The sequence below is a fragment of the Geotrypetes seraphini genome, chromosome 15 (genome assembly GCF_902459505.1).
Source record: "Geotrypetes seraphini chromosome 15, aGeoSer1.1, whole genome shotgun sequence".
Lineage (NCBI taxonomy): Eukaryota > Metazoa > Chordata > Amphibia > Gymnophiona > Dermophiidae > Geotrypetes > Geotrypetes seraphini.
In genome coordinates this window covers 9521827-9534630 of record NC_047098.1, presented here as the reverse complement: position 1 = coordinate 9534630, position 12804 = coordinate 9521827, and the positions used below count along the sequence as shown (strand labels likewise).

Genomic DNA, 12804 nt, shown 5'->3' with positions numbered 1-12804 from the left:
CAAAGTTATTGTTTTATCTCTCCATAGATATATTAGTAGAATAAGAGCTAGCTGTTCCGTACTGATAACATAATCAAGATACGCTTGGGAACTTTGCCAGGCATGCACAGCTCTGGCATTCCCACACTCCTCCAAAGTGGCAGGTTGGGAACTTCTATTCCCTGTGTGTTTTGGCGCTGCATAATAGGACCTTGGCATGTCTTACACTACCGTCGGTGTCAGCTCACCCTTTAACATCACTTCCTAGGTGCGGGTCCCGGAAGTGATGTCAGAGAGAACGCCAATGCCAACGTGGGCAGCATCATCACGCCGGGGAAGTAGAAATGTATTGGTGAAAGCTATGGGTGCATGTGCGAGGCAAGGAGATGAGTGGGGGAGGTCAGAGAGGGGGAGGGTGGCTGCACCCTTAGCAAGATGGCAACCGGGTCAGACCGCCCCCCTCACTGTGCCACTGACCCCCATACCTAAGCCAGCTCCAACCTTCCCGATGCGAGTGGGACTTGGCTTATGCCTCGGGCTGTTCTGATTGTATTTTGGTGTTCATTTTTATTCCATGTTTCCAAGTTTATTATTTCTTTGATATATCATTCATCAAAATTTGTCCAGATGGTTTACAGTCTATAAAAATATTAGAAGCAAAAGTTAAAAGAGAGACAACCCCCCCAAAAAAAAACCATCACAGAATTAAGTGAGCGGGGGAGGTTACATAACTAAAGACTGACATGACAGAGGAGGAAGGTACCAGAGGTGGCAATAAATACATCGAAATAAAAAAAAAAAAAATGTATAAATGAAGGCGAGGGGTGGAGAGAACCTTAGGGAATAGGTCACCTCTATGTAGTCATTTGGAGTTGAGAGCCTGAAGCGAATGTTATTTCAGGGAAAGAAGAGGGAGTCTTGGTTAGGTATCATAGGCATCTTTGAATAAGAAAGTTTTGAGTTTTGTCTTGAATAACGTGATAGAGGACTCTTGCTTTATATGAAGGGTAAGAGTGTTCCAAAGCGAGGGAGCCGTGACTGAAAAGATGGACTTTCTGGTGGCATCGTAGAAGATTTCTCGGACTGAGGGAATCTTGATCATTTGAGCGCAGTGTACGGGTGGAGGCGTAGGGGATCAAATATTTGTCTATAAAGACAGGGGGATGATGTTGTTTCATTTTATAGAAACATTGTAACATGAAGGCAGATAAAGGCCAAATGGCCCATCCACAGCATCCACTATCTCCTCCTCTCCCTATTGGCTAAGGCTCTTTACACCTGCATTGTGATGTCATAGAACTTTATGGTTATAGAAACATTGTAACATGAAAAAAAACAAAAGGAATGGACCCCAAAATATCCACAAAGAAGAAAATCCAGAGAAAACCAAAAAAACTCTGTGGAGTGACGATGTTCCTAAATGGACTTTATTTGAAAGTGTCAAAGTTCCAAAGGTACACTGAAATCATCCACATAAAATAATTTCATCCACATAAACATAAATCATCCACATAACAGCTTTAAAGGACCTAGTCCGCTGGGGATACAGGACCCAACACCGTCCGCGTTTCGACAAAAAGTCTTCTTTAGGGGTCCCTGGGGGTCCTATAAAGGTGAGTACGTGGAAAACAATTGTGTGGTGAGCCGGAAGTGAGACACTGCTTGTGTTTGCAACATTCTAGAGCTCAGATTGTGATGTCATAATGCCTCATTCCACCAATGCCTAAGCTCCGTCCTCATCTGCGCAAGCCTCAAACGCTTTAAAATCCTATGTAGCAAAAATCAAAAGGAACTACCCCAAAATATCCACAAAGAAGAAAATCCAGAGAAAACCAAAAAAACTCTGTGGAGTGACGATGTTCCTAAATGGACTTTATTTGAAAGTGTCAAAGTTCCAAAAGTACACTGAAATCATCCACATAAAAATAAATCATCCACATAAGAGCCTTAAAGGACCTAGTCCGCTAGGGATACAGGACCCAACATGGTCTGCGTTTCGACAAAAAGTCTTCTTCAGGGGTCCCTGGGGGTCCTATAAAGGTGAATACGTGGGAAACAATTGTGTGGTGAGCCAGAAGTGAGACACTCTTATGTGGATGATTTATTTTTATGTGGATGGAATTATTTTATGTGGATGATTTCAGTGTACCTTTGGAACTTTGATACTTTCAAATAAAATCCATTTAGGAACATCGTCACTCCACAGAGTTTTTTTTGTTTTCTTTACATTGTAACATGAAGACAGATAAAAGCCAAATGGCCCACCCAGTCTGCCGATCCACAGTAACCATTATCTCTTTCTCTCTCTAAGAGATCCCACAAGCCTATCGCAGACTTTCTTGAATTCAGACACAGTCTCTGTCTCCACCACCTCTTCCGGGAGACTATTCCATGCATCTACCACCCTTTCTGTAAAAAAAGTATTTCCTTAGATTATTCCTGAGCCTATCATCTCTTAACTTCATAGAAACATAGAAAACATAGAAACATGATGGCAGATAAAGGCCAAATGGCCCGCCTAGTCTGCCCATCCGCAGCATCCACTATCTCTTCCTCTCTCCGAGGTGAGTAATAGAATTTTGAATTTGATGTGATGGGGGATTGGGAGCCAGTTGGTATTAAGAGGGAAAGTTATTAGCGTGGGTTATCGTTAAGATGTGTTATTTTATTCTTAACCTCAGTGTCATAGAAGGGGGGGGAGCAAGAGTGGTGGTCTGCCCCGGGCGCCATCTTCCTAATGGCTTAGCTCCCCTCCTCCTCTCCTTGACGTGCGTGCCCCTTGCCATCCCCAGTGCCTTTTTTTTATCTCCCCGGCACGGGGCTACTGCCCGCATTGGCATCAGCGTTCTCTCTGACATCGCTTCCGGGACTCTGGCCACATCTGGAGGACCTCTGAGCATGCACGGATGAGGTCACACACGTCTGCGCGTGCTCCAGGCCCTCCAGACGCGGCTTGAGCTCGTCGGGGAAGAAGAGAGGAGGCTTTGTGGGGGCGGAGCTGGAAGTAGAACTGGGCGGGGCCATGGGTGGAGCTTGGCCGGGCTGGAGGTGGAATGAGGCCGGCCAGAAGCAGAACAGGGCAGGGCCCAAAATATGGTAACCCTACTTATGGCCCAGTAGCTGTAAGCGCTTTATTACCGGTATATTAGCCTTGCAAAGACCAATTTAATATTCTTTCCTTGTACACTGTAAATTTCAGGAAGAGATTTTCTGCTATCCTGTAACAGTGGCTGTTTTGAGTTCTGTTTACCATTAGGTTATTAGATGGGTGACCATCAATAATAATAAAATGCTAGAGGCGCATGCGCTCTTGAAAATTCGTGAGCGGTGGCGCCATGAGGTGTGACTGTGCAGAAGACACCAGCGACTCCTCCCTCCCGCTCCTCTTCAAAGCGGCCTGCTGAGGTTCGCCAGCCGCTGTAGCGAACCTCGCAAGCCGCTCTCCACCGCCGTGCAGAAGAAGGAGTCGCCGTGTCACCTCCCGCCCTCACTCGCCGCTGCCGCCGCTGATCCTCCTCTTCAGAGCAGCCTGCGATCGTGGCCGTCTTTAAAGAACCTCGCAGGCCGCTCTCCAGCTTCAGTAGCACGCTTCCTCTGACGCACGGGATCGCGTCAGAGGGAATGTGCTACCGAGTTGGAGAGCAGCCTGCGAGGTTCACTAAAGCCTGCCACCATGATCGCAGGCTGCTTTGGTGAAGACGAGCAGGCCAGAAGACGCCTGGATGTTGGGAGGGTAAGAAGGGAATCAATACCAGGAGCTAGGGGGAGAGGGAAAGGGGGCTGCTTTGGGGGGAGGGGTGTGCTGGGGGGAGACAGAAGGGGCCATGGATAGGGAGAGGGAAAGGGGGCTGCTTTGGGGGGAGGTGTGCTGGGTACAGACAGCTTTGCTCGGGGGGGGGGACAGAAGAGGGCCATGGAGAGACAGTTAGGGAGAGGGATAGGGGCCTGCTTTGGGGGGGAGGTGTGTCCTGGAGGCAGACAGCTTTGCTCAGGGGGGGGGGGGGGAGACAGGATACAGACAGTGGCCAAGGAGAGAGAGAGAGAAAGAAACACAGACAGACACATCTATTCTAGCACCCATTAATGTAACGGGCTTAAAGACTAGTTGTTTTATAAAGCTGTAATAATTTATCTGTTTTAAATTTCTGTATATCGTAAGATCACGATTGCAATTTTATTTGGTTTTGTCTGTGAAAACCATTGTGAATGTATTTCGTAACCCTTTCTGGGTTCTTTGGGAGGACGGACTAAACTACTAATACAGAAATAAATATTGTGAATGTTTTTTATCGTTAACTGCTTAGTTATAGGTGGTCTATAAGTTTTAAGAAATAAATAAATGAAATCAGAGCACTTACTTATTATAGGTGAAGGTCCTGGTTGTGCAGATAGCAGGGTGACAGGAGCATTAACGGCATCAGACAGAGTCTTCAAGGTTTCCGGGTTGCTGAAAACATTCTCGGCTTTTCTTGTCAAGTTGTTATTTAAAAAGTTAATGCTTGTTTGGTTGTTTGGATATCTATAGTCCCCAGAACTATTTACCTTAACGCTGCCAATACTGTAAGAGAAATGCATACGTTACTGTTATCGGAACACGTGGTGAAGAATCGGAACATAATCCAAAGGGGGGACCCCTTGGGCATCCTTCAGTTCAGCAACTGTGGCATATTCTCTGAGCGATGCCCCTCTGCGCTTCCCGACCCTCCTCTGGAGGCACACCTAACCAGCTGGGTTTTCAGGATCACTGCAGCGAATATGCATAAGAGAAATCTGCATATACTAAACGGCTGTTGTCTGCAAATTTATCTTATTTCTATTCATTGTGGTAATCTCAAAAATCTGTCTGGCTACAGCACTCATGTTCTAGGCAGATGGACGTCTCAAAATGGCCAAAAAAACCATCCTTTGGCCAAAAAAATGTCCAAAATCATGAATTTCAAAAGGCAGAATTTGGACATTTTACTTTGCAGTTTGTCCAAACAGCAAAGGGGGGGGGGAGTGTTGGAGGCGTGTTTTGGGCAGGGCTATGGTGCACCCCAAATTAGAACATCTTTCAGCAATAATGGAACGAGAAGAGACATCGAAACCTAAAAAGAATGACATTTTTATCTAGGCCTATTTCAGTCCCCTCCACGAAACAAAAAGGTGCCCTGATTGAGCACGGACCTTTCCTTGGTCTCCCTTCCCAACCCCCCTAAGTGACAGTGGATACCAGACTCTAAGGAGAGGCCTAATGATCAGCGCAGTCAGTGGCGCCTGGCTCCATGTCTTCCTCTACGCCACCCAACTCCTTCCACCCCCCCCATGCCACACTCGCGCCCTCCTTGCTCCCCTCCCCCCTCCGTACCTCTTTAAATCTTCACCAGCGCAAGCAGTTTCTCCAGTCTGATCCTCGCGCCAACATTGGCTTTCCCTCGATGTCACTTCCGTAGCCTGGAAGTGATTTCAGAAGGGAGCCAGGCCGGAGAACTTGCTCGCGCTGGTTCACATGTTACCGTTGCATATATTTGCCAAAAAATACTTTAAATGTACCTGAAACCATGGATTGTCGCACTGATGTAGTGTTCTGGGAGAATACTTTTGTAGATCATTTCCAACTAAAAAGCCAAACAGAGAAAATTTCAATATCATTTTTAGAATCTGGGGTATTCCATCATTCCTTTATTTTCTCATCTCAAGGAGACCATTTTGTTTTGTGGGTTGTCTTTTAGTTTTTTGCTGTGTTCTGTTTTCTTAATAGCATTTGCTATAAGAAAGGATACACACCATTAATGAACAGCCTGAGGGGAATTTACATGTCCAAGTCAAAACATGGGGAACATCCATACTATTTGACAAGAGGTAAAAGCCTCTTGCAAAGTAGGTGCTGGATCACATAGCAAAGCCAGTGAAAAAGGAGATGACCATCTTGGGCAGGGATGTCAAAGTCCCTCCTCGAGGGCCACAATCCAGTCAGGTTTTCAGGATTTCCCCAATGAATATGCATGAGATCTATTTGCATGCACTGCTTTCAATGCATATTCATTGAAATCCTGAAACCCTGACTGGATGGTGGCCCTCGAGGAGGGACTTTGACACCCCTGATCTTGGGAGTGTGCTTGGATAGCTGTTTGACGATGGGAAAGCAAATTTTGAAAATGATTAGGGTAAGTTATATACAAATGCAGCTACTTTATAGACTGAAACCATTAGTACCAGCATCTGATTTTCATAGTGTGGTCCAAGCTTTGATATTGAGTAGAGTAGATTATTGTAACTCACTGTTACTGGGAGTGGCTAAAGGGAAATTGAAGGCACTGCAGATGCTGATCAATTTGGTCGCTAGATTGATTACAGGGGTTCCTAGGAGCTCACATATATCTCCTATATTGAAACAGTCACACTGACTGCCTATTCAGCAAAGAGTACATTTGAAGATCATGGCGATCATCCATCAGATATTGTACCATATTGTTCCAAGGGTACTACAAGAATTGTTTGAAATGTATCAACCTAGAAGAAACCGAAGGTCTGAAAACACTATGAAATTGAGTTTCGAGGGGAGGATGCCTATTATTCATGTCAGAGCTGGAGCATCAATGAATGTCAGTGGCGGGTGTCAAACTTTGGAACACTCTGCCAGGCCACCTGCGATTTTGTGTTGTAAAGATCAGTTTTAAGAAAATGTTGAAAACGCAGCTCTTTGTTAATGCTTTTCTTTTTTTTTCTTTCTTATTTATTAATATTTTTTTATTTTTTAATTATTATTTTTTAAAATTATTTTTTAATTTTTGTATTGTTAATGCTTTTCTATGAAATGTTGCTATTTTGCTCTTCCTGTAAGATATTCCCCCCCTCTTCTATGAAACTGCGCTAGCGGTTTCTAGCGCGGGGAGCCACGCTGAGTGGCCCGCGCTGCTCCCGATGCTCATCAAGTTCCTCTGAGCGTCGGGAATAGTGCGGCCATTCAGCGCGGCTCCCCACGCTAGAAACCGCTAGCGCGGTTTCGTAGAAGAAGGGGGATAGGGTCAATGAATAACTGGGTTTTACCGCTGAATGTTTTGTTGATACGATGTTTGTCTATTGTTTGTTCATATCCCTGCGACCAGTAGATTATGGGCTCCTTTTACTAAGGAGCGCTAGCGTTTTTAGTGCACACAGGATATTACCGTTTGCTAAGCGGCTAGAACTAACGCCAGCTCAATGCTGGCATTAAGGTCTAGCGTGCGCTATTCCATGTGTTATAGCCCTAGCATACCTTAGTAGAAGGAGCCCCATGTGTGCAACCAATATGTTAACCACATAGTTTTATGCGGTATATGCATTTTTAAATAAATAAATAAAGCCCCTCCATGGACAGAGGGTACAGCGATTTCAGAAAGCTGCCCTGTCCACCCACATCCTCTTGCCACATGTGAGTGGCTTCTCTGAAATGCCATTTGAATGGCCTCTCCAGATGTTTTAATGCCATCATTTACACGTGAGAATGCTTCTAAAATAAAGGTCATAATGAAATAAATCAAAATATTCTCAGTTTCCTTTGAATTATTTTCGTATGAAATGAAACAATGCGGTTTCATTGAATTTTTCGTTCTATTTGAAACCAAATGCATATCCTTAATCATTTGGCACCTTGCCTGCCTGTAATGCTTAAATACAGTTCTACGATATTAGAGAATGCATTTTATAAAACTGTTCACTGAGGAAACTCGGAACTTCATTAAAACACAAACCAGGCCCCCCCCCCCAAAAAAAAAAAAAAAAAAGTGTAAGGTCATGTTTCTGGCTGACATTTCCTATCCCTTTTTAATTGGTACCATTCTGAACTGGATACTGGTCTTCCAGACAGATTACTGAACCAATAGGTTTATCATTAGATAATGTAGTTATCAAAACCAAACTCCCAGTATGCTACAAAAGCACAATAAGAAAAAGTCTGTCTAGAAAAGATAAATATTTTGCTCTGTTTGCTCTGCAAATATTTAGGTTTCCAATAGGTGTATACTGTGGAAAAGATAACTAAAGGCTTCCTACATGGGTTAAGATAGAACTGGTAGGTTCTTTTTCCAGGGGAAGTCAGAAGATTGCAGTATTATTCTGGCCGCTGTCAGTAGGCCTGCTCTTGCTGTCAGAAGCTAAGCAGGGTCAGTCCTGGCTAGAGTCCATCTGGGAAAACCAGGTGCTATAGGCTGAGGGGCTCGATGTTGGGCAGCAGCGACATAGTGGATCCAAACATGGCGCAGGAGAAGACAATGGCAAACCACTCCTGTACTCTGCTATGAGTCGGTGGCCAGCTCGATGGCATAATCCATCTATTGTCATCTCCATTTGGAAGAATCTAATGATGGTTGACTCTGAAGGGCCAAAGGAACAAAGGAGTTGTGGAGAGTCAATGGCCAAGATGAAGGCTTTATTCAAACAAATAGATAATCCACATAAAAATGTCGAGGGCCTGAACCTCTGGGAAACGTATGGACCCAACACGCTCCGTGTTTCGACAAAATAGTCTTCCTCAGGGGTTCCTAAATGTAGGCGTGTGGATCAAATAATGAACGTAAAACTTCTACGCTGTGAAAAATGCGCTCGATAGTGACTCTGAAGGGCCACCACAGCAGTTTTGTTGTTTGTGATGTTCCTATGAATGTAACTCTTTTTTTCTGTAATTAATTGGACTAGTCTACATAGCTAATCCTATAAACTAGGCCTATCTTTCACCCTGAATATCAAAGTTTACCTTCCAGGATGCAGACAGAGGGCAATTCCTTAAACATAGTAACATAGTAAATGACGGCAGATCAAGACCTGAACTGTCCATCCATTCTGCCCAACAGTCACACTCATTATTAATTCATGATTAAATCTATTTCTTTGGCATTTCTGAAAATGACACGGTGACAAAATTCATTACCATTCCCGTCCCCGCGAGAAACCATCTTCATGTCATTCTTTAAGGAAAGAGGAAAGAATCAGAGTATAATTGGGCACAACCACTGACCCACAAGCTTTGCTTTGAAGAATGCTGGTGTAGAAGGACTGAGGCTGAAACAGACACTACAGAATGACAGTCTCTGGTATCCAGAGCAGATATTGTGATGTCATAATGCCTCATTCCACCAGTGCCTAAGAGCCAATCACATCAGTGATGTCACAATGGCTTCATTATCCTTGGCTCACATAAGAATCAGAGTATGAATGGCCACAACCACTGACCCACAAGCTTTGCTTTGAAGAATGCTGAGATTGAGCAGCAACATTCCAGAACAGATATTGTGATGTCATAATGCCTCATTCCACCAGTGCCTAAGAACCAATCACATCAGTGATGTCACAATGGCTTCATTATCCTTGGCTCCCATAAGAATCAGAGTATGAATGGCCACAACCACTGACCCGCAAGCTTTGCTTTGAAGAATGCTGGTGTAGAAGGACTGAGGTTGAAACAGACACTAGAAAATGACATGGGATTATTTCCCGCGGTTCTCCGCGGGGACAGGAACGGTGATGAATTTTGTCACCATGTCATTCTTAGACCTTAGAAGTCTGCCTGGCACTGTCCTTAGGTTCCAGCTACAGCAGTCGCTATTGAAGCCTATCTGAACCATCTTGTCATCTGCTGGACACAGCCTGTAGAAGTCCACCCAGCACTGGTCTCACGTTCCAGCCGCTGGAGTTGCCGTCGAAGCCCACTCGAGCTAGGGTTACCAGTAGTCTGCATTTCCCCAGACATGTCCAGGGGTTCAGACGGCTTTTCAAAACCCAGCACTTTGTCCGGATTTTGAAAAGCTTCCCGTCAAACTTGCATCAGGACGGGGCACCTGCACGTGCAGATGCAATGTGGCAATGTCCTTGCTTCGCATCCGCACATGCGCGGATGCCATCTGGGGACGGGGCATGACACTTTTGGAATGAGGACTGAGAAGTGGGACAGAGAAGCTTCCAAGATTGAGCTCGATCATTATTTCCTGATGAAGCCTGTTTATAGCGGCGAAACGGGACCTGTCGAGCACTAAGAACATTGAGAGCAAATACTGAGAGCATTGGGAGTATCCAGAGACTCTGTACATTGAGTACGCATAGAATTTGAACATCAGCTATCGGACTGAAGGTCTACAATAGAGAATGACACGGTGACAGAATTCATCACCGTCCCCGTCCCCGCGGATAACCGCGGGAAATAATCCCAGGTCATTTTCTAGTGTCTATTTCAACCTCAGTCCTTCTACACCAGCATTCTTCAAAGCAAAGCGGTTGTGGCCATTCATGCTCTGATTCTTATGGGAGCCAAGGATAATGAAGCCATTGTGACATCACTGATGTGATTGGCTCTTAGGCACTGGTGGAATGAGGCATTATGACATCACAATCTCTGCTCTGGAATGTTGCTGCTCAATCTCAGCATTCTTCAAAGCAAAGCTTGTGGGTCAGTGGTTGTGGCCATTCATGCTCTGATTCTTTCCTCTCTCCTTAAAGAATGACATGAAGATGATTTCCCGCGGTTATCCGCGGGGACGGGAACGGTGATGAATTTTGTCACCGTGTCATTCTCTAGTCTACAACCTACAGATAAGTGGCCGGCAGCTTGTTTTCATCTCAAAACTCGTTTGGTTTATGCAAGGGAGCTATTTCTGAGCCTGATTGGTCCCTGCTTATGAACCGTATTTATTCAATCATTGATATTACTCAAATAACAAATTAATATAATATTGCTAATATTAGAAAAACACAAAAAATAATTATAAAATTTAAAAGTATCAAAATATAAAAGATTAGCAATTTAGGATAGGGTGGAGGTTTTTGATCGATGAAAAAAACCCATAATAATAATAATAACTTTATTTTTCTATACCGCCATAGTCAAATGACTTCTAGGCGGTTCACATCGAAAGCAGGCTGGACAATCGATGAATTACAGAATGCAAGAGAAGAAATGTTATATAAGAATTAGGAGTTTCATGAGAAATTACATCAGGTTTGAAAAGGGGAAATATCATAGTGAGAGAGGGTAATCTGTTTAGGCTATGAATTTGTCAAATAGAACGGTTTTAATTGATTTTTGGAATGCGCCACAAAATACCACCACAAAATACATTCTTAGGGAGAATGATCTATTTTCCCTAAGTGGTGAATCTGAGATCTTTTCCTCCATATAGGCTAATTTCTGGGTGCCAACTTGGGGTGGTACTTGATATAGGTTTGTTGACATACATCTTTCACTGTCATTTTGCCCTTGGGGTATATAAGCAGTAAATAAATTATAAAATATATAAACAGAAGCTGATCTAAACAATCAAATCTAGATCACCTGTGAGAGTTTCTTCAATCACAATTATTTTAATTTTATCCAAGTTTTCCTTCAGTTCCAGAAAGCTACATGGGTTAGTAGAGCCAAATGCACATACGAATGCACTAAATAAATATTATATGATACTTTTAACAACAACAAATCCCTTACGCAACAGTTACAGGTCATACCTTTGGTAATAATTTGCTTTTCAGCTCCTTGTAATGCTGAGACAATTCATTCTTTAGATCCGGTGAGAAATTCATACTTATAGAAAGAGCAACAAAAATGGTTTTGTTGAAATGTATACTATCATCTGAAAAGAAAAGAAGAAACTCAACATTGCTTGAAACCTTACAAAACCCTAATCTCAGACTTGTTGCCTCCCACCAACCCCCTCACAAAAGCATTTCAGGGGTAATTCTGTAATTCTATATCATGAATCCTTTGAAAAGGCAATTGTTTATGGAATTTTCTTTTAGGAAAATATCCAAAGTTTCATAAACTCTGCTATGCTAACTGCTTTTGCCACATTCTTGGCAATGATGCCAGGTATTGCCCCATGGATACATTGCTTTAAAGATGGACCCCTTGCTTGTCAGTGATGCACTCCACCCAACTATGCCCATCTTTAAAATATATAACTGACCATTTCCGGAGCATAAAGTCAAAGTTATTAAGAGGTCTGTCCTGCATTTTCTAAAAAAAAAAAAAAAAAAATCACCAAAAACCAGAACTAATGTGGTTTGCACCTCTGTCAACCACAAATCTATTTTGGAATACTGAACAATACATATCAAGATCAGCAAACATGAAAATAATTTTTGAAATAAATGTAAGGGTTAAAGACAAATATAGGGGTTAATATTCACAGTGATTTAACGAGGCAGGGGAGCTTCCTGGGACAATCAGCTAACATTTAGTGGCCTTTAATTGATTACTGATGTTGTATACAGCAGCACTACCGTAATTACTAAACTGAAAACAAGCTATTTTGGGGGAAGTCTGGGAAAGAGTTGACAGTGAGTTAAAAGTCAATATTCAACACTTAAAGTCCTATGTTAACTTTAAATATTAGATAACACAGAGATCTGTCCTTCTCTGATTTGTTTCAGTGCTTAAGTGCTGAATATTGTAGAAACCTTAATATATTCAGTTCTGGCGTCTGGATATGACTCGGCAATGAATATACGGATATCTTTCAATATTCTAAAAGAGATCCTACCAAATACTTATACACAGCTAGTACCATATCCTTTAAAAACTATAACTTATAATTCCATTAAAAAGATTTGAACTAGAAAAAAAGAACTATAATGAGGAACTATCAAAGAATAACATACCTGGAAGAATGCCATTAGTAAAATTATCTCCATTAATACATTCAATTCCAGATAAATATATATTGCAATTACAAACACATTGGCCTGTAATATAATTGAAGAAACATTCCTGATTTCCATGGCTAATACAGTTTTTATTTCCTGTAGTAATGCTAACATTGATCGACAATGTCTGCAGGTTGGAACTATTGAAAGAAACAGAAAACAATCATGTCATAAATA

General features: G+C 42.8%; 1 protein-coding gene across 1 annotated transcript in view; it reads right to left on the bottom strand.

Moving 5' to 3' along the window:
- LOC117348847 (mucin-19-like) overlaps window positions 1-12804 on the bottom strand; it is a 51958-nt gene that overhangs the window by 13769 nt on the left and 25385 nt on the right. The window contains exons 2-5 of the mRNA XM_033921394.1: window positions 12583-12767; window positions 11431-11555; window positions 5512-5576; window positions 4338-4537 (exon numbers count right to left, since the gene is read on the bottom strand). Coding sequence (XP_033777285.1) covers window positions 4338-4537; window positions 5512-5576; window positions 11431-11555; window positions 12583-12767 — 575 coding nt within the window. The remainder of the gene's footprint in view (window positions 1-4337; window positions 4538-5511; window positions 5577-11430; window positions 11556-12582; window positions 12768-12804) is intronic.